Here is a 20,949-nt window from a genome sequence, read left to right as displayed (position 1 = left end):
CACATAAACAGGATGTCATACAGAAAAAAACCTGAGAGAATGACCCATACATGACAGGCATTAAGTCACACTGCTTAACGCACTCTGACACATTATGGAGGTGCTCATGTGACATCAGGGCAGACCAAGCAAAAGACCCAAACAGGACAGATCAGAACAGCCCAAGGAAAGGGAGCAAAGGCTCAAGTGTAAGAGAGGGTTTGCCCAAAAAACGGTTCTTGGAACCAAGAGAATAACAGAAAAAGAGAGAGCAGATGAGGGAGTAAGGGTTGCAGAGAAGTCAGAGATAAAGCAAATGCCACAGATAATGACATGAAGCTGAAGAAGGGACAGGGAAATAGTGAAGGAGACTTAAAAACACAGCTACAGATTGAGGGAAAAAACATGAGAGTGAAAGAAGAAAAAGCTCTCACACAAAGAATCGGAAAATACAGTGATTCTGTGATCACCAAGGTATTGGTTTGTTTCCACTAAACAGTATCTCTACATCCATTTTGTGATTTTTAGACTGTCTACAAGATTACCAAGGTAATAATAGTAATAATAATAATTAATAATAAATTTTCATTTGTTTGAAGAGTTTATTAAGAGGACCAATGTGAAATAAGATACAAAAACTTTCTGGCTTGGGGAAACTAAGCCAAAGGCTGCCAGACAAAGGTGAGTGATGCCTATTACCAGAAGCAGATGTTCAGAGACATGAGTGGGGAACAGAACAGACTGTCCAACCTTACAGGTTCATCAGGAAAGCCATCAGAAATAGCACAGTGAATGGCAGTCTTCACAGAGTTCAGGAAGTCAGTAAGAAGAGATTTTCAGCTATGATCCAATTACAAAAGCTGTCTGCATTCAGGCAGAGCTGTGCCACCTGTGTAGCAGAGGGCAGCATGTAGGTATACTTGTGATGTGACCTAGGCCACGTGGCTGTCAACTTCTGACTTAAAGAAAGCCAAATCAGTCATTTTCCTCTTTAAAGGACAAAATAATATTAGCTGACAATCTTCTGCAACTCCTGCTTTCAACAGGAGCCACTTGGAATCATGGGTATATTTGAAAAATCAATCTCTAAGCAACTGAAAATGTAAGAGTTTTAAGGTAGATATCCTTGTTTCACTCCTTTTGACATTAAAATTAATTCCAAATATCCACTAATAGTTCTTGTCTCAGTCTTGGATGAGACAGACTTGCAGTGGCAGCCTTTAAGAGCAAATACTCAGGGACATCTGAGATAACACAACCCTCTTATATAACAAGAGTACACTTCATGCTAACACTGAAGAAAAGGCTGAACAGCAGTCCCTGAATGAACATGCCAAATATACAGGTTATATGCCAGCTCTCTAACAGCTATTATGATTGTCAAGCATATTAATAAACTTTTACAGTTGAAAGGAAAAGAAAATCTGAACCTATTTTCAGGATATTGTGCTCTGAGCGAACACTTACAGACTAAGGATTTGTCTGCAGGGAATATGCTAAATCAAGCCCTTTTGAACTTTTGATTAAATAATTGATGCATAATGCAGAATGTATAATATATGCATCCTTTTTCCATAGTTGCCTGGAAACCCATATGGAACAGTACTAGCAATTCCAGAAGCATTTAAATCGTTGGTGAAGACAAAGGAACAAAAAAGTTTTAAAAATCATTAACTCATTTCTCTTTCCATTCTTCAAATACTGCAGGATACCAGAATTAGTAACTTACACAATGGTATCATGACTCTTGTAATATAGAGTGGCTTTTTTTTTAAAGCTGTGTCCCTTGGAGCTATGTGAATAATGTTACTCACTGTAAGGGAACTTGTAAGACTCAGCTTTCATTAAAATAGAAAACAAATGACACAACTAATATTTCCAGCCTCTACCTTTATGTAATACTAATAAGCAGATCATAAAATATACAAGGTGGTCAACAATGAAGAACAAAAATATGAATGCAAAATGGCAATTTTCTTTCCAAATTATAGGATTTTAAGCAAATCTCATAAAAGACTGATCACTCAGGGTTTAGAAGAATATGAGACTCCCATGATCACAAATTCAAGAGGCAGATTGCTTCATATTGCAGCCAAGCAGACCTTTTGCACTTCTCAAGTAGGCAACACCGCTTGTCATTCAGTTTGATTGCTCTGTGACCCAGCCTGAAACTATCTTGTGCTTTATTGCTTCCAAGATGAAATTAAAAACAGGATAAAACCCAACAATGAGAACAGAACACTAACCATGGAAACTACAGCGATGAAGGATTAAATTATTTAAACTAAAAGATTCTGTAAACATCATAATTTGAAGTCTCTGTTTCTGATGGTCATCCTGAGTAAAAGAAAAAGAAGGGCAAGCACAGAATTGCATGGGCTGTACAGTTCTTGAGATGTGAAAGGCAGGACAGTGACAGTGAACATCCCCTGCCATGGCAGGGATCTTCATGGGATTCTTGTGCCTTTGCACATTTGTTGTGTACTCTATTTGAGAAAACAGCCTCTGCACGTTTGTTGTACATATCTGAGAAAATCAATACTCACTGAGTCAAAGGATGAATGTCTTTGTACTACACTGGCAAGAGGTCTTGTTTGAGTAAAGAGAAGCAGTTACGTGGTCCTTAATCAATCAACATGTAATTATGAAGGATTCGATGGTTAAACATCAATAGGACAGACTGAAACCCTTGTGAGTGTCCTCTAGCTTTGTGTTTAGGGAACTCTTTTGGATGTGTAAACATGGTGCAGATTTTCTCATGCAGAAGAAGAAAGTTGAACCTGGATGTCCTGTTAACTTCCTCAGTCACTGGATACCACAAAGGTCACGCATCATTTCCAGTGGAATCAAGACTTACTTATCCTTTCCTTTTACTGCAAGTACCAGATAATGTGACTTTTCATTTTGTAGTGAATTGCATGTTGAATGGGATGGGATAAAATGATACATTAAGTGTCAGCCCAGCATGGAAAAAATACAGTCAAACCCTAAGCCCTAGCAATTTTATTTAGGTTAAATCAAATAATTTTTTAAAAATTGCTTGCTGTGATGATGGGGACCTGTAGCTCATACAGGCTGATCTCATCATTTCATACCCAGGTAGTCAGTTTCTAGGACAAACCCATTTTCAGCAGCTTGCTGTAGCATTACAGGAGGTCTAAGAGTACAGACAGAAAAGAGCTTTAAGAAAAGCACCTAAAAATAATGTAATTACAGTAACTGTCATTCATTTTCAGTAGGAAATTATTACATTTCGGGAGGGGAGAAATTATCCTAACTTAAAACAAATGTAAAAAGGCAGATCAGATCAGGGAACCACCCAAAAGCATGTACAGAGATTAAGCTGACATGCCTACATGCCTCAGCTTGACTTCACAAGCCCAGAGGAAGCAGAACAAAGAGAAGGTGGAGGTGGAGGAGACTGCCTTGGACATACATAAGGATTCCATCACAGTCATGGCAGCTGCGCTCCCTATCAATAGAAAACAAACTGCTGTACTACAACCCAGATAGGCCAAAGAATTAAACAACAACAACAAAAAAATCATTCACACTGAACAATATTGAAGGGAGAAACAAAGACACCAACACCCTAAGGTGTTGAGATTAAACTGCCAGAAAAACAAGCTCCCTTTTTGTCTGCTTCACTTAAGCCACATGTTACCATCACCAGCACAGCTTTTGATTCACAATTTCAACTGTCAATGGTTTATTCTGATCTAGGGAAATCAGCAAAATCTGTTTTTGCCATCACAGTCACAGAATGATCTCACAACACATTTAGGACAGTTCATCAAGGACAGCAGAAGTTTTCCAGCCATATAGTTCTGTATTAGTGAGTGATATTTAATGATATAATGGTTTTGATTATGATTTGTTGTTATGTCCTACTCTTGGTTGTCACCATAGCCCAGAGGGAATTTGCATGTGAACATGGTATTTCATCTCAGCATGTTAATAAACTCACTGAGAAAGTAGAATTAAAATAAATCAATGGCACAATGATCCCTGGGAAAAATTATAAATCGTGGGTTTGGTGGTTCCAGATACTGGTGAATGTCGAGGTCTAACTGCTGTCCGTGGTCTTTCATCCTTGTTTTAGGAAAGCCTAAGATGCTTCTGTGCCTGGATGCCATAGATAAACAGCAGCAAATCAACTTTGCCAAGACAGCATTTTCCTGGCAGTAAGGGTGCTGATCAGGAGTTGTGTTTGCTGAGAATGTACTCAGGAGCTCCAAAACCTGCTCCTATGCACTTGCAGGGAAGTTAAGGACAATACTCTCCTGTTTGACTTGGTGAGAGCAACACTGGTTCATAGGGTTTTCAAGTTCTGTGACTGTTTCGGACCACACAATGCTCACCTGTAGTTTTTCCATCTCCCTCCTTGACTCTTGAAGTGTGCACTATCTAGGACCACCTTTGAAGCACATTTAGAAAATCTATATGATAAAGTCAGCTATTCCCATTTGGTATATTTTGTACAGTACAGACTGGAATAAACATGCAGCATGTTTCATCAGGTACCTGTACCTGCTTCCTAGTTGCTTTTATTACCCCAAATAATAAAATTTAACCTCAAATTATTAGGATGCTGCTATTTCCAAGACTATATCCAAAGCCATCCACCAGTAAAATGGCCACAGTCAGCTCATACACTCCTGGCTTTACACTGTGGGATTTAAAGATGACATAATCACCAGCAACGTGTTCTCCAAGGTCATCTGTCCACAAGTTTTCACATTCATTTGGAATATTCATGGCCAAATCTCAATATCTTCTCCAGAATTTAGTACTTATTTGATTTTTTTCTTTTTTTTTTTTCCCAGAAAAGGCATCTATGTCTTGTGCTGGTATTTATAACTAAGGGAAGACTATTGCTATTGCAACAGGTCTATTGCTACAGGAATTCTGCAAAGCAATCAGCAAGTAGTCTGCAATTATCTCTTTCTATTCCCACCAAATCCTCAGAAGTACCTACATTTCCTACAGAGTTTCTCTTTTCATTATTTCCAATTTTAGAAATTGTCAGCAGAAATAAAAAGCATAAAATTAGTTTATATTCATGGTGAATTAACAAGGTTTCCCAGCTTTTAGGATTTCTGCAGTCAGAATTTTGCATGTCTCCTGCTTTTGGGATTTTTGTAACACATTGCATCCCACATTTGGGCACTTACCAGATTCAAAGGTGTGGCAACAATAATTTGTAAATGTTTTTATTATTTATTTGCAGTGTTAACTTAGGTAAAGAGGAACACTTAAATTTGCAGGAATTTTTCTTTGAAAGATAACATCGGAGATTTTTCAAATTTATCTACTTTTTTATGAGTGCTTAAGAAGAATTTTTTGCTTTTCTGAAGAACAAGGCTGGACTGGATTAAATTCCATCCTGCTTGACAAATAACTGAAATGACTGATAATGATTTTTTCACACTTTGATGATTGTTTTTGAACTCTCACTTTAAAATGCTCAGAGACATTTTTACAAAAGAAGTACTTTCCACAGAGTATTTTACAGAAGTTGTGTAGAATTGTCAGAAAGACATACAGTTGCAATTTTGAAGACTGTTGGCTAAATATCTGCAGAGAAATCTTTTTCTTATGAAAATGAAATAATTTTACAAAGCAAATTATTTGATCAACAGTAGTAGTACTCAAGCTGCAACATATGTAGTGATATTCTGATAAAAGGTGGCAAATAGTCATGTTCTCTCTTATTTTTACCCAGATAATTTACCTAGTTTCAGAAGAAACTCTGCAAGAGAGAATGGCTCTCAGAATATGATTTTTGCCCATTGCACACTGCCTACTTTGCCAGTAAAACCCAGCCTGCTGCTGAAGGCTTCAACAAAAAAACTGCTTTCATACTGAGAGAATTCTCAAAGGGAGGCCAGGAGATGAACCTGTGTCTGTGTCTGCATTAAAGGCAGCAGAAACAAACAGAGCACTGTGTGTGATAAGTGTAGCTGCCTGTTAAATGATATCCCATGACTGCCTATGCTAATGGGCACCTCCGGGTAAAAAAGATGGTGCTAATAAAGCCTCTGCTCTGCTTTCCTTGGAACAAACACTTCTGGCACTCAAAGCAGCTCTCTGCTTCCATCCTCATACACCTTCAGCCTGTAGCCAAGAGCAGCTCTCAGCCATTTATTAAATTAGCTCTTTAAAAGAACCCCTCAAATACAGTCTTTCCAAGCAATTTTTCCAGAGTAAGTCTGGGCCAGTGTGCCAGGGCAGGGCAGGAGGGCACAGCTGAAAGAAGACAAGGATGGCTTGAGTGACAGGAGGTGCTATGCACTGGGAGTGGAGCAGAACTGTCTTTGAGCTTTTTTCTTGTTATAGTCTACCCTAAATGCAGCAGCACAGATGCAGCAGCAAGTTTTTTTTTCCCCATGACCCCTTTTTCTTTTTTGTCTCATTACTGCTGGGTGGTGCATAATGACAGTATCTGTAGGGAGGAAAAAATCCCAAAACAGTAGCTGACATGAGCCAGAGGTCTGATATTAACCATTTCAAGGGCAGTGCTCAGTTACTGGCTCTATGTTTAGCAGCTCTTTCTTGGATAGCCATTGCTTGAATACCTGCCAGGTGAATGAATGACTTCTTTTCCCATTGATAAGAGAAACTCATCTGGGAGAGCAGCAGTCTACTCGAAACAACGAGAAGAAAGCTGTACTTGATGGTGAAAAGACACACACAATCCAGCCTGTTCCAGAGCAGCAGGCACTATTTCTTAAGTTGCACAGAACCCAATACCTAGCATGACATTGTAAGTTTCTCCTTTTACTTTTTTTTCCTTAAGGAAAGAGTGATACAGTATAAATCTTTAAACAAGATCAGCAAATTACTCATCCTAGGTTATCAATGGAGACCAGAAGCTAAGTCCCATCCTCGAGCTACTTGGCACAAGCTGGCAAACTGCAGGGCATCTGCACTAATTCTCTATGAGGAGAACCAACAGTTCCACAAAAGCAGATCACAGTTCATAAATAAAAGGCACAAAATTAAAATTAACAACCAGTATATTTTCAGCCAGACAGACACTCCCAGCAATGAGGCTATTGTTAGCCCTTAGGTTTTTTTTCACTTGCTTTGCATGCAGTTGCATACATACTTTGCTAGCACCATCCATTTAATTGGATACTTTTGTCACCTCAGACTACTGTATTCTGTTACCATGAAAATGAAGTGAAAATGTTATCCTCCTAAACATAAGATTTAAAAAAACACCAACTGAATGCAACATAATAGCGTCTTTCAACACATTTGCTCCTGAATGGGAGAAGCCAGCTGCTGGGCAGGTACTAACCCCCCCTGGGTTTTGTGTCTGGCAGATTGCTTATAATGTGATACCAAACCTTCAATTCATACTTCAGCTAAGGACATATTAAAAATATGAGAAGTGTGCTACAAAAGTGATTAAACTATCACCTCCATGGCTAATAACACAGTAAATACTCTCCAAAATACTTTCCATTACAAGTTGGCCTCTCCAGTATGTTTGGACAGCATAAGACAAACATTTCTGTAACACAGACAGATGTAACCCCAAAACTAGGAACTTAACAGGGTGGTAAATTTCTATCTACAGTGAGCATTTTTTAACATACTTACCGCTGTGTGCAGCACAAGCATAGCCAGGTTGTCATTCTAGTCTGGTATGTGAGGACTAAAACCCACTTGTTTTCTCTGTGTTGGTCCTCTCCCTACTGCTACTGCTGACAAGAGTGCCCTTGGTTAGGGGATTTTTTTAAGTTGGTGTGGAAAGGTCCAGTAAAGCACATATACCCAAATCTGCCCTTCTAAGTATTTGCATACTATTTTGGATGGAGAAGAAAGTACACACTCCATCACAGATTTTATCTGTATTTCGCCTTTATAGCTCACAGCACGTGACTCTGCTAATAGAAAAAGCAGCTGTAAAGGGAAAAAGACTGAATCTCAGAAGAGAAGTTAAAAAAGGTCACTAATCAAGTGGGAAATTTCCCAATAAAACCTAGAGGGAGTAAGACAGATATGCAGAGATTACAAGCAGGTTCAGTCTCTCAGAAGAGCTGCATTTAGCTGGCCTTCTGGAAATAGAGCGGTCTGACCAACATTACACTTACTTTGCTGCACCCTAAATAGAAGAGGACTAAAAGCAGCATTTTTTCTCACAGAGCTGCTATAAAAGCATTTAATTTGCAGGGCCCTGCTAAAACTCACAAATGCTATTTCACAAGAACATTGAAGAATGCAGTTAACATACTTATTAATTAAAGTTGTGGCCTGTATCCTGTCCCACCCTTCTATGAGTGAATCACTGGCACATTTGAGGCAAGCTCCTTACATAAACAGGTTCATATTTGAAGTCTGCCCAGGCACTCTGATGAGTGTCCTTTGCAATGCCACATCATACTGCCCCGGTTTGTCAGCGGTGCAAAGGACAGACTGCAGAGTGCAGAGGAAAGCTTGTAACAATGTAGGTGAAAGAAGCGCTGGCATACTTACAGTTGCATTTCTTCTGAACGAACCGAAGCTTGCATGCTGTTCGGTAGGTGGACAAGCGGATGCGATCCAGATCCTGAGCCCCTAGTGGAAGAGAAGAACGGTGACATTTGGATGGAATGTGACCTGTGTCACAGGGAAGCCAGGGAACAAAGAGGACACACGAGCTGCCTCGGTTTAACAATTTTCAAGGCTCTTTCCTTTGCAGAGAGAGCGGAGAGGAGTGAGCAGTAACAAGGGGAATGTCAGGAGCTACAGTGTTAAAAGAGTTTTAGAAAGGAAGGCAAGGAATAGTCAGCCCACTGTGTCTGTCACTTTGAAGAACAATCTGGTCAAGCTGCAGGCTAAAAGACACACTGGCCAGGCTCCAACAGCAGGGAAAACCTCAGCTGAATTTTAATATTCAGCAAAAAAAAGCCCATAACAAATATCTTTAGCTGACATTCCACACCAGGGCAAGGTATTGCCAGCAAACCCAATCAGAAAACATACTGTGCTGTAACATAAAGACTTATGGCAATCTGCAGAAGGGGGCAATGACAAGGGGTGTGTGTGCAGCCTTTCTCCACTTTGAGGATGTATGTTCTCTGCAATGGAGACCTCTGAGGGTCAGCTCTGTGCTCCACACAAAGCTTGGCCCTGGCTGCTGCAATATAAAGATCCAGTAACATTTCCAAAGCAGCTGCCCAAGAGATGGGAACAAACCAAGTGGCAGCTCCCTCACAAACAAGGGCAGGACACAGGGGCCAGTATGGGGGCAGAACCTGGCACAGTGTCCAGCAAACTCATCCAAACAAGGTACAGTCAGGATGTAAGAGGAGTGGAATACGGCCCTGCTTTTACACAAGCTTTCTAAATGCTTTAAGATTTCTCAGCTGAACTGCTGAACATATGGCCACCTTAGCATCTGTAGCAGGATACTCTGTCTAACTGGGGGTAAAACAGCTCAAATTTTCTCCCATCTGCATTAGTTATCAGGGATGGATGGAGAAGGTGGATCATGCTGCTTCAGGTGTTCAGGAATGCTGAGACCAGCCTGACTCCACAACCCCAAAGCTAAACCTTCTGGGGACATGAAAAACAGTCTTGCCTGACAGAAATCAGCACTGGTGAGGATGTGGCACACAAAGTTCCTGATAAAGGAAGCAACAAGTGATAGTACTGATAACTTATCTGAAGCTGCTGAGCTGGCAATGGGAGCCTAGAAACATCTGACTGACAGTCAATCACTTTATACCATAAAAGCTCAGTTCTGTTTTTTAATGGCAGGGACTTCTAACACTTTCCTTCTGGATACAAATGTGGCAATTCCTTCCTTGACTGGGGACACCCCTCAAGGCTATTCCTTCAGACCAAGAGGAAGAGATTTGCCCACAGTGTTGATATGGGTGAGTAACACCAATCTATACTTAATAATTATTAAGCTATTTTTGAAAAAAATTATTTAATAAATAGTGACCAATATAATTAGTTATAAATATCTATACTATCTGGTAAACAATTTTGGTTAAAATATTTTAGCTTAATTGTTATCATTATGACCAATTTAAATAAAGATTTTATTCCTATGCATATATTTGGTTTGCTATCCTTAATCCTGCATAATGAAGTCATAGAAAGTATCAATTACATCTATATAATGCTTAAGAAATAAACTCTTGACCAAGTCTGGGACTAGAACTGGATCAAACTCTACTCAGACTACTCTCTGAGAAGGAGTTTCCAGAGTGAGGGGGATCCTTTCTGCATCTTGTGACTCAATTGGAGGGCTTCCTTCCCTGATAAATCTTGCCTGAAGCTTCCATTCTGCCTGTGGCAGCATCATTCACCCAAACTTTCTTAAACAAGGTCATCCTTTGGAGGCAAATTTTTCAAATGTGCTCTGGCCTATGACATGAAAATGAGAATGATACTTTCTATTCTCTCCAAATTCTGCTCTTTTCTTGACCAAATTCTCCCACACGTCTTCCCAAGGCTCCCAGCTACTCCCTTTTGCCAGTTACACCACCTGCTCCTAGGAGAAATTCCTATGACTACTTAACATCAAGTATGGGAAGTATTTTTGTGAGTTTTTTCCATCATATCCTTTATTGTCAGAATTATACAGGTTTTTTTCCTTCTCCATTGGTATGTCATTGACAGCTTTAGGAAAATTTCTTTGTAGGTGAAAGGGAGGATAAAGCTTGCAACACAAAACTTTTCCTTTTTAACAGGAAAAATAAATAAAATTAATGTAACTTTTTCCCTCTTCAGTGAAAGGTAACACTAAACTTCCAGTGCTCCTTTATAAAACTTCAGCCTTTTAACAAGGTTTAAAAAGTGAAAGCAAAGCGGACTCTGGCTCATTGAGCTTCTGAGGTTGCAGTAGTAATTCTAAATAAATAAATTTGTAGGCAACATTGCTGGATTTTTTTTCCTTTTTACTATTTGCACACATAGTGGGTGGTATTATTTTGATATTATTTGGTGTGTTGCTGATAAGACCATGGAATAGACAATTTAATTTTGTCGTGATTTTGCCACAGTCAGAGATCTATTTGTCAAATGACTTCTGTTGAAAAGTGCCATCACTTACGTGATGGAGAGTCCTGATAAACAATAGGAAAGATGTCCAGGACTGAGCATTGCAAATGAGAGAGCAAATTTGTAACTTCCATACAGGACTGCCAGTGGCCTCTCCTTTCTTCTGCCTGCTGGCAGTGTATCACTCTGTTTCCTTTGAATATGCTCATGTCAAGCAACACTGTTGTCAGTTTGCAAAAATAACACAGGGACACACTGCAACCTTGGCTGTTGTTTTCTGGCTGGATAATATGTGCCAACAGTGATGTACATTTTGAACTCCTCATCAGTGTGGATATACCTGGGCATGTCAGGTCAGGCTAAGTAAGATTAAGACCTAGCGGCTTGATGTCCAACAGAGCATTTTGAGTTATAATACAAGCTAAAGCTTGTTAAAATAAGCTTCTTAAAACCACGGGACTCTACAGAAGGTGATAATGATTATGATATCAATTCACAAATGTTTGTAATTTGGAACTAGAAGGATGCCTCTTCTGAAGGAAGGGAAACAAAAAAGGCTGAACTGGACCTCTCAAAATACAGGGGAAATAAACAACGGTCGAAATTTAAAGTCAGAATCAAATCCTTCTATTCCTTGTTCAGGACAAACTTCCCACTTAAAAAGGCTTGAAAAGTTGGATTTACATTTTTCTTTTTTTTTTTTTTTTTCCTCTTTTCTAGCTTGTGTAGTCTGGAACATGACCCACTTTGTAAAATTATTGTGGGGTTTTAATCACAGACTTGCAGATGTAGATCCCAAGAGCCAAAACCAGTGGCAAAAGCCTTTATATTATGAATTTTCTTACTCTGATATTGGAAAGTTGTGGAGTTTACCTATTACCACAGGCTTATGCCTATCAGAATGTTAAGAAGCTTCACATGGCCCACAATATGTAGAACATCAGGAGCACATGGTTTTTGTTGCACATGTTAAAGTGTGGGCTTGCACACAGCTGAATGTGACCCAGGATGGATTTTGGTCTCAGTGAAGCACACCCTCCACACACAGAGGTATCTGAGGGACTCTCAGAATGCAAAGTTCAGTGTTTTATGAAGATGCCTAAAATATATTTAGTTTTTCCACAAAGACTTAAAATTTTCCCCTCATTTTACCTAGCTGGAACGTCCAGTTCTCTGCGTACACAGGCAGTAGGTGGAGGAACAGAGGCAGGCAAACAGAAAAGGGAAGCACACGTGAGATAAACCAGACTGAAGTAAGTATGCCAAAATACTAAAATGTGAAAGAAGAAAATAGTAGACTATAACTACTGGTGTGTAATACAGGAAAACAGTCCCTCCTCTGCCTCCAGCTGCTGATTTTCCCAACACCTCCTTAATTCCTGCTAAACAATCCAACATCAAAACAGCCTTAAAAACTGTGGAAACAAACCACTAATTTTCACAGCAAAGTCCTAAATATTTTAGGAGTATTTAAAACTATTTGAAATTAATGATACCTATGTCACTGACTTGAGCTTCCTCTGTAATTATGATTAAAACTACAGTATGTTCTGCTAATGGACAAATACATTTTTTGATTCTGGCCAAAGTACAACACCTCCCTCCAAGGTTCCAAGGTGCTGTACACAAGAGACAACTGAATCAAAGAATATCATGAGTTGGAAGGGACCCACAAAAATCATTGAGCCCAACTCTTGGCTCTGCACAGGATACTCCCAAAAATCACCCCATGTGCCTGACAGTATTGTCCAAATGCTTTTTGATCTCTGTCAGGCTTGCTGCTGTGACCACTTCCCTGGGGAGCCTGTTCCAGGGCCCAAACACCCTCTGGGTGAAGAATCCCTTTCTAATACCCAACCTAGACCTCCCATGACACAGCTTCATTCAATTTCCTCAGGTCCTGTCATTGGGCACCACAGAGAAAAGATCAGTGAGAAATACTCATGAGTTATGCAGGAAGCGTTGTGTGATACTGAAACAATTACAGGGCACAACAGAGCTAGTGGTCACTGTGGAATGGGCCAAACCAGTTCTTGGTAGGCCATCTGAGTGGGAAGTCTTTAATTTGGAGAGCTCAGATGTAGGGCTCACACACACTGAATTCACCAGCACACACCTGGCCTTTCATTATTGCACAATTAACTCCAGTCCCAGTAATGCCCTAAGTAACCAGTGTCAGCCACCAAAGATCAGGGAGATGCTCTGTCCTAGTTTACTCTGAGCCAGGCGACAAACAACAGGAAGCTTAGTAATTACACACAAAACTCAGGTAAATCTAGTGACAGAGTGACAGTCTCAAACTTGACAGCAGAACTTCCTGGAAAAACAGTGGATTGTAAGAGAAATTAGAGATGACTGTCAAAAGTGCAGGAACCTTGCTGGTATGGTACATCCCTGACACACTATGATGCAGGGAGCACAAGACTTCATTAGGAACTACAGAAAATTACACTGAAGTGGGGTATGAAGTACATGAGTCCCTGTACTGTGTCTGGCTGAGATGCAGTTAACTTTCTCTAGAGCAGTCTGCATGGTGCTGTGTTTCAGATCTGTGGCTAAAATGTGTTGATAACACACCGCTGTTTCAGCTGTTGCTGAAGGGTGCTTGCACAGCACTCAGGCTTTTCTGTTTCCTACTCTGTCCTCTCCCAGGGCTGTCTGGGGATGGGCAAGAGGCTGGGAGGAGATACAGCAAGGACAGATGCCCCACTTGGCCAAAAGGTTAGTCCACACCATATAATGTCATGCTCAGCAATAAAACTGGGGTAGGCAGTTTTATTGAAGGGGGTGGGGAGTTTTGTCTTCCAAGGCAGACACTGTTCCACGAGTGGCTGGGCATCAGTCTGCTTTTGGGAAGTGGGGAATAGCCACCTTTGCATTACTGGCTCTTGGTTTCTGTTGTAATTTTTTTCCTCTCTTTCGGTCACCTAATCAAGTCTTTATCTCAAGCAATGAGTTTGCTTGCTTTTGCTCTCCCTATATTCTCTCCCATTCTGCTGGAAGCTGGTTAGGGATTAAGCAAGTATGTGGGAGTTTGGCAGCTGCCTGGGGTCAACCCACTACAGATACCTCCAAAAAAAGATGTAGCTTTTGGAGACCTTTATCCCTCTTCATTGCAACCTGTGCACTCCATCATCTTTGTCTTAAGAAAACTATGGATTAAAATAATTCAATAAAAAAATCTGATGTAGAAAACCTCTCTTTCCTGCTTTGGTCAAATCAGCCCATTTTTGTACAGTTTTGGTCTCATGATATTCATTTGTGCAACAGAGATTTGAGGTGGAAAGCTTGCATAAATTTTACTGACATTGCATAGCAACCGGCTTGGTCTATCACAGCAAAACATTTCCAGGAAGTACTTACGCATTTCTGCAAACAGCTGCCTTCTTTCTGCCATGGTATTTCCTCTTTTCCCACAATCTTCAATCATTCTGGAAGACAAAATCATGTGCAAACATAAAGCATTATTCCCAGACTGAACATATGTACATAAGCATCCAAAACTGATCCCGAAGAACCTTGGAGGTTGACTGGTGCTCCACGTGTATCCGATGCCTTTTGCCAGCCTCTCTGTGGCGTGCTTTGTGGAGAACCTGGTCCCCAAACTGTCCTCCATTCTCTGGACTCTGCTTTCAAGCATTTGTTCCCCCTCCCGCCCCTCTCTCCCAAAGGCAGTGTTCAGTTTTTCTGCTTGATGTAACTAACTGGCTTACATAACACAAGCTCTGAAATTCATTTTAGGTTTTCTTAAATAAGGAATCCTCAGTTTAAATTATGTAAGAGAGAAGAAATCATAAAAGATTCGGATATTATTTTATAGTCTCGAAAACTATGTTCTAGCCAATTCTATGTGGAGGAGACAAAAAAAACCACCAAACAAACAACAGCAATTAAATCTCTACTCCATAACAAAATACATGTTATTTACCCAAGCAAGCACTCTCCCAATATGAATACTCATTCAAATTCAGGGCAGTGTATCTCTGGTTAAATGAGTTTCACAAAAAAGCTCAGAAGTAAGAATATATTTTCCTTCTGTTTTCAGATGAAAAAAATCTTTCGACTATTTTGAAGAGCACTACTGCTGGATAGAGCAGAGAGAAAAGTGACAGCTTCTCTCACAGCCAGCATTCAAACCATAAAAGACCAAAGCTTTCAGAGTGAAGATAAACATCTTTAGCAGCACTCAAAAAATTAAAACTAGTGTCAGCATCACCACTTCCTATGGGTAATTACCCTGTCGAACCAATATCCTTTCCTGCCTGCCAAGTCTGGTTAGAACTTCTGACCTGCATTTTAATCTCCATCCTTATGTCAACTAGACTGTGTAAAATACCATCACACTACACAGGTTATAAAGGAGATGTTCTATACAAGCCTGCAATCAAAAATACTGCACTGTATCCCATAGCAAACCTCCATATGTATACAACAGGAAGGATGAAAGTACTGGATGCTGAAGTCTACCATCACCAAAGAACTCAAGACAGAAAACCAGTTTCCTTTTATTTCACAAAGACAGGAAGGCAATCACATAAGAGGTGTTTTGTTGTGTTTTTTTTTTCTTTCCCCTTTCAAACTGCACAGTTCAAATGAAGTGGTGGTACATTATAACCGCCTTTTCCAAGTAGCCTATTCAATTCTCAGAGTACTGATAAAGACTCTGCTGAAGTGCTATCTATGGTGGATGTTTCGTGATGTGAGCAGCAGTCCCACTAGGAAGGGGACAAAGGGTATGGATGCAGCCTCTTTGCAGGGATATTCAAATTCACCTCATATTCTAGTAGGCTCCCATTTGTCCAGGAGTGATAGGGATGTGTGTAGCATGGCGTGAAGTCTGAGCTAATGTATCCTCCCTTTCTGCAGAGATAACAGCTCTCAGGATAGTGCTTCACAGGAGTCGTCACTCAGCCTTTGATCTGAGGTAGCTGGTGTCTTGGAGGTAGGTGGTCAGGGAAGACTCAAACCTCCCTGCAAAATGAGATACCTCAAGATATGCCAGGCCCAACTAGCATCTTAATTAGACAGCAAGAAGTAATGTCTTTTTTATATGAATCGGCCTTAAATCTCTTCCCATAAAAAATTAAAAGCACTATAATTCCACTAACCATGGCTTGAGCTCCCCACTCCTTTCTGTTTCTAATGAAACTCACAGTAGGAGACAAATTTGCCATGGGAAATGACCAGATCTCATAGGACAGGTGAGTTAATAAAGCCCTTTGAAAAGATAAGATCTTTTACTAGGCAGGGCAGTTGAGTGAATACTTCAGAGCAAACACAATTTTTGATTAATATTTATTGCTCGTAGAGTTAGTTATAGGCCATCATAATTTTCTCTGACTTCTCCTATATTCAACATTATTCCACAATGTGCAACTTGTTTTCAGACCACATACTACCTGTGTTATTTGACTGAGATTGGGATAATTTGATTTTGGCACAAGGATGACATAATCTTCTACTTCTTGACACAACTGACACTTAAATCTTACAGATGTTTCTCCAGTTAATAATGTGCTGCTTTCATTCCACCAATGTTCTCTAACATTTGTGAAGTAATTACTGCTCTCAGAGTGATTGCTACAAATTTTATTGAAAACATAAGGGGTGCAACTTTACTCTCACTTGCCTCATATTGACACCTGGAGAAAAATATTCCTTAGCTATTGCTTTTAAATATCTTGCAGAGCATGAATGTGGCTCACCTGTGACCTTATTCACCATGTGGATGAATTTTCCCACTCAAAATTTAGTAACTAAAAGTATTTTTCAAATCATGCAAATTGTACAACATGTTTTCCTATTCCTTCAGAAAGCCTGTTGGAAAAGTGTCCCCTTAGTGAGGGGGAAAAATAATAATTCTTTTACTGTTTTTCTGTTTTCTGCAATTCATCCTCCCTTTACTTTTACTGTGTATATCTCCCCATATAAAAACATTCCCTGGACCTGATCATCATTTTTCAGAATGTCCCATTATCTTCTGAAATTGAATCACCCTTTTCACTGCTGGGGCTTATGGGGATTACCAGGCTTGACAAATAACTTTATATTTATAAACACACAGCTCAGGCTTCCTCAGAGAAGGAAGGAACTTCAGATTTATGTTTTTAGGACTCTTCTTGCACTAGATATTTTGCAGATTTTAAAACAGCCTTCACCCCAAATGACAATCCTAATTCTCTGTAAGGGTATGTGCCATTAAGCTAATGAGAACATTAGTGGTGGCAGTATTTTCAGAGAGATACATTCTATCCCTCTTTCTTGTCTTTTCCTGATAGAAAAAAGTGATAGATGATGCTCATCTACAGAGTATTGGTACTTCTGTGTCGCCATTGACAGGAATTCACTCAGCTGCATCTTCCCTTCCAAGCTTTTCACATGCATTTTAACTCTAGAATATGCTACAGCCCAGGCTCAACTAATGCCACTGTCAAGGTGCTGGGCATCTCCTTTTCAGCCTTGTTCCCTGTGATCCAGATCACAGGTACACAGCTCAACTCTTCAGCTCAGATTACAGACTCCTGCTTTGAGCCCATGATGTGTCCACCTCAGTCCCTGGGGCTGGCCCTGAGCTAATTAACTACAGTTGTGGCCCAGTATTTCTGTTTACTCACAGCACAAGTCATGTCACAGAAAAAAAAATGTACAATTTGTTCTTCACAGGAGAAAAGCAAATCACAAAGCAAATGTGTTTTGAAAAACAGAACACACTTCCAGAGACAAAATTATGAAAAATATTAATTAATGTATACATTTCTTATAGTAGGGATCAGATTATATTTGTCTTTTATAGATTCCTTTCACTATCTTCTTCCCTTCACTCTTCTTCCCAGGAAATACCTCCTCCACTGCAGGTAAGAACACCTATTGTGCATCTAATTAAAATTCTAGTCACAAGCTAATTAGTAAAGTACCAATTAGAGGGGGATTAAGGTTTCAATATATTAGACATTCCAAAGCAGAAATCTTTCCAAATGCGAGGTTTCCAGCCTCTGAAAAAGATACTGTGCATTTTTTCCCACATTCCAAGCTGAAAACTTTTATGACATTAGTAGTGCTAGAAAGAAAATAATAAATAAACAAATAATATAGTTTGATTTGAACTATTTTGACTACAATTTCATATTCATGCTTATCATGTATCAGAAGCATAATTGGTCTATCGTTTAATATACTTTTCTGGTTTATAAAATGTGGGTGGGAATATCATGTAATATGCATAACATGAGAACTAAATGCCTCGTTTATCTTTCCTTTCCTGTTGTGCTGCTAGGATTATGAGCACTGCAATAATCTTTCTCACAAATAAGTGTTTTTCTTGTTTCAGTATTTATAGGGTAAATAGTATTTTTTATTAAGCCCTACTATATGTCATTCTTTTAATAAATAGTATATTTCCATTACATTCCATTTCTCGAGCTATGTCTGTGCCTGATAAAAGGAATGCATGCTACATTTAAATCATTAGCTCAAAAAAAAAACATATCCATCCTGGTTTAGGCCAGAATACAGTTAATTTTATTCCTAGTAGATGGTACAGTGCTTTGTTTTGAATTTAATATGGGAGTAATGTTGATAACACACTGTTGCTTTAGTTGTTGCTAAGTAGTGCTTACCCCAAGTCAAGGACTGCTCAGCTTCCCAGGCTCTGCCTGTGAGCAGGTGCACAAATGACTGGAAAGGAGCATGGCCAGAACAACTGACCCAAAGTGGCCAAAGAGATATTCCATACCTCAGAGCATCCTGCCCACTACATAAACTGGAGACAATTGGCCAGGAGGTGCCAATTGCTGTTTGGAGATGGGCCGGGCTTTGGTCAGTGGGTGGTGATCCATTGTATTGGGTACCACTTACTTATCTTGGGCTGTATCTCTCTGTCCCATTATTATTACCTCTCTCTGAGTCACTACTACTACTACTACTACTACTACTACTACTACTACTATTATTATTATTATTATTATTATTATTATTATTATTATTATTATTATTATATTTTGCTTTGTTTCAATTATTGTTTGTATCTCCATCCATGAGTTTAACTTTTTTCCTCCTGATTCTACCTACCACTGGGGGGGTGGGGCTGGTAGTGGAATAAGCGAGCAGTTGCATGTGACTTACTTTACAGCTGGGGGTAAACCACCACACCATCAAAAGAAACAGTTGCCTATATGCCTGGAGAAGGCACTCCCCTCTGGAAAGCCCCACAGATGTCCCAGGAGACCCAAAAATTCCTGACCTGAACCATGCACATGCAGTTTGATGGGTCTAAGAAGAGCCACCCCACTAGTACTGTCACTGATCCCCATCCTGTTTGTCTGTGACAGATGAAGTGCCCCAGGGAGGCAGGACACATGCCAGTGAGGAAAACTGCCCACTGAAATTGATTAATTCTGGCATGAAAAATTTACCAAGTCCCATGTGATGGTTGTGATGCAGCAAGGGTTTGGAAAAAGAGGCTCCGAATCCCGGCCAGTGACACTTGTGACAGTCTCAGGCTGGACAAAAGCTGCTTTTCTGTCCAAGCAGGGACACAGGAAGCAGAAACACCTCTCTGCCCCAGTCCTGTCTGGCTGAGCATGCTGGGGCTCTGAAACTCTTGGAAGCATTTTGGGACCCAACTAGCTGGAAGTTTTGTACCACAAGACTGGTAAACCCAACCGTGAGTATCTCAAAATCACTTTTGGAAAGAGTACCCCCCATTTGGTAGAAAATATCAACCAGGATCAAGCACCCTTTATCTGAGCAGTCTGTATTTCCCTAGCGAGGAAAACTCAAACTCCTGATACAGAAGCTATTTTTCCTTCCATGAAATGATGGAAGCTTTGATTTCTCTGGGAATTAGAAGCATTAGGATGCAGAGAAATGTTCTGGTTTCTCAGAGACTAATTTTTATGCTGTTGACAAATCTATTTTCTATGCAGCTGGTCAATATTTAAACCCAGCTTTGAGCAGACAGCAGTACCATTTTTCAGCAGCACAGGCTTCTTGTCTGCCATTGCTTGGGACAGTTTTATCAAAATGTCCTTCACACATAACAAACTGCTGTTTCATTTCAGGATTTACCAGCATCAGAAATTTTGATTTATGAAAATGAAAGAGCCTGCTAGAGTCTATCTAACCGTGACTTTATGAGGAACTTAAAAGCTGTAGTCAACATCCAGGATTCTGTTCATGCAGGATTCGTGGCAGTGTGAGAGAGGAGATTTTCCACTGATCTTTTATTTTCTCCAAATTCAGCTGTGTTAGGCAGATTCTGCTCTGCTAACTAGAACAGTTATGGCTGCTTATTTCAAAGTGAACTTGGACTGGAGAACAGTGAGTTAAAAGGGACAGTAAGTGCTGGCTAAAAACGTATTTCTGACGTCACCAACCTCAGCAATCCTTGTAGTTAATAATAAAAATCCTGAAGGGCCATTTGAGAGCCCTCTTCCCCTTAATGGATTTATTGGTGCCATATGAATGTCTTGTTCCACATGTTCTAATGAACCAAGTCCCTAATAGGCCTCTCTCAGCTTTACATTCCAGGGCTAATCTTTGGCACTGTAATAAAACTGGTCAATGCTCTTTCCTGAGGCTAGCTATAATTGCATTGCACTCACAAAGTGTGCTTGTATTTTATCTAGATGAGATTTTTACAGTGAAGAAAGAAAACAAAAGCTGTTGCTAAGTTCATCTCCAACATGAGTCTCAGCAAGTCTGACTCTTCTCATTTTCATCGTATTTTTCAATTTTAATACCACCAAAAAAAATTGAAATTCAGTCTTGATTTATTCCTTTAGTGAAATGTGTTTTTGTTTTTAAGAAAGAATTTTCCAATATACTTTTCATCAGCTCCCCCTTTTGGGAGTTGTGTATCCTTAGTGGGAAACTCAAAAATGCCTAATAAGGCACCCACTGCAACTCATTTCCATAAGACACAGTCTTCAAGGAAGTTTGAATGCTGTGCAAATCTTATCTCTC

The 20,949-nt window shown here is 39.8% G+C and overlaps 1 protein-coding gene across 8 annotated transcripts in view; it reads right to left on the bottom strand.

Annotated features, from left to right (window-relative positions):
* The window catches only part of DTNA (dystrobrevin alpha), a 223,996-nt gene that overhangs the window by 83,742 nt on the left and 119,305 nt on the right, over positions 1–20,949 (bottom strand). For 6 of the 8 annotated variants that reach the window (XM_066562926.1, XM_066562910.1, XM_066562919.1 and 3 more), the window contains 2 exons: positions 14,350–14,417; positions 8,467–8,547 (listed from right to left, as the gene is read on the bottom strand). In XM_066562926.1, the coding sequence (XP_066419023.1) occupies positions 8,467–8,547; positions 14,350–14,416 (148 nt within the window). In that variant the 5' untranslated portion in view covers position 14,417. Of the gene's footprint in view, positions 1–8,466; positions 8,548–14,349; positions 14,435–20,949 lie in introns of those variants that run through there. The other 2 variants (XM_066562935.1, XM_066562884.1) reach the window with 1 other exon arrangement.

The sequence above is a fragment of the Molothrus aeneus genome, chromosome 1 (assembly GCF_037042795.1).
Source record: "Molothrus aeneus isolate 106 chromosome 1, BPBGC_Maene_1.0, whole genome shotgun sequence".
NCBI classification, from domain to species: domain Eukaryota; kingdom Metazoa; phylum Chordata; class Aves; order Passeriformes; family Icteridae; genus Molothrus; species Molothrus aeneus.
Note: the sequence above shows the minus strand (reverse complement) of the source record. Positions and strands in the feature narration are given on the sequence as shown.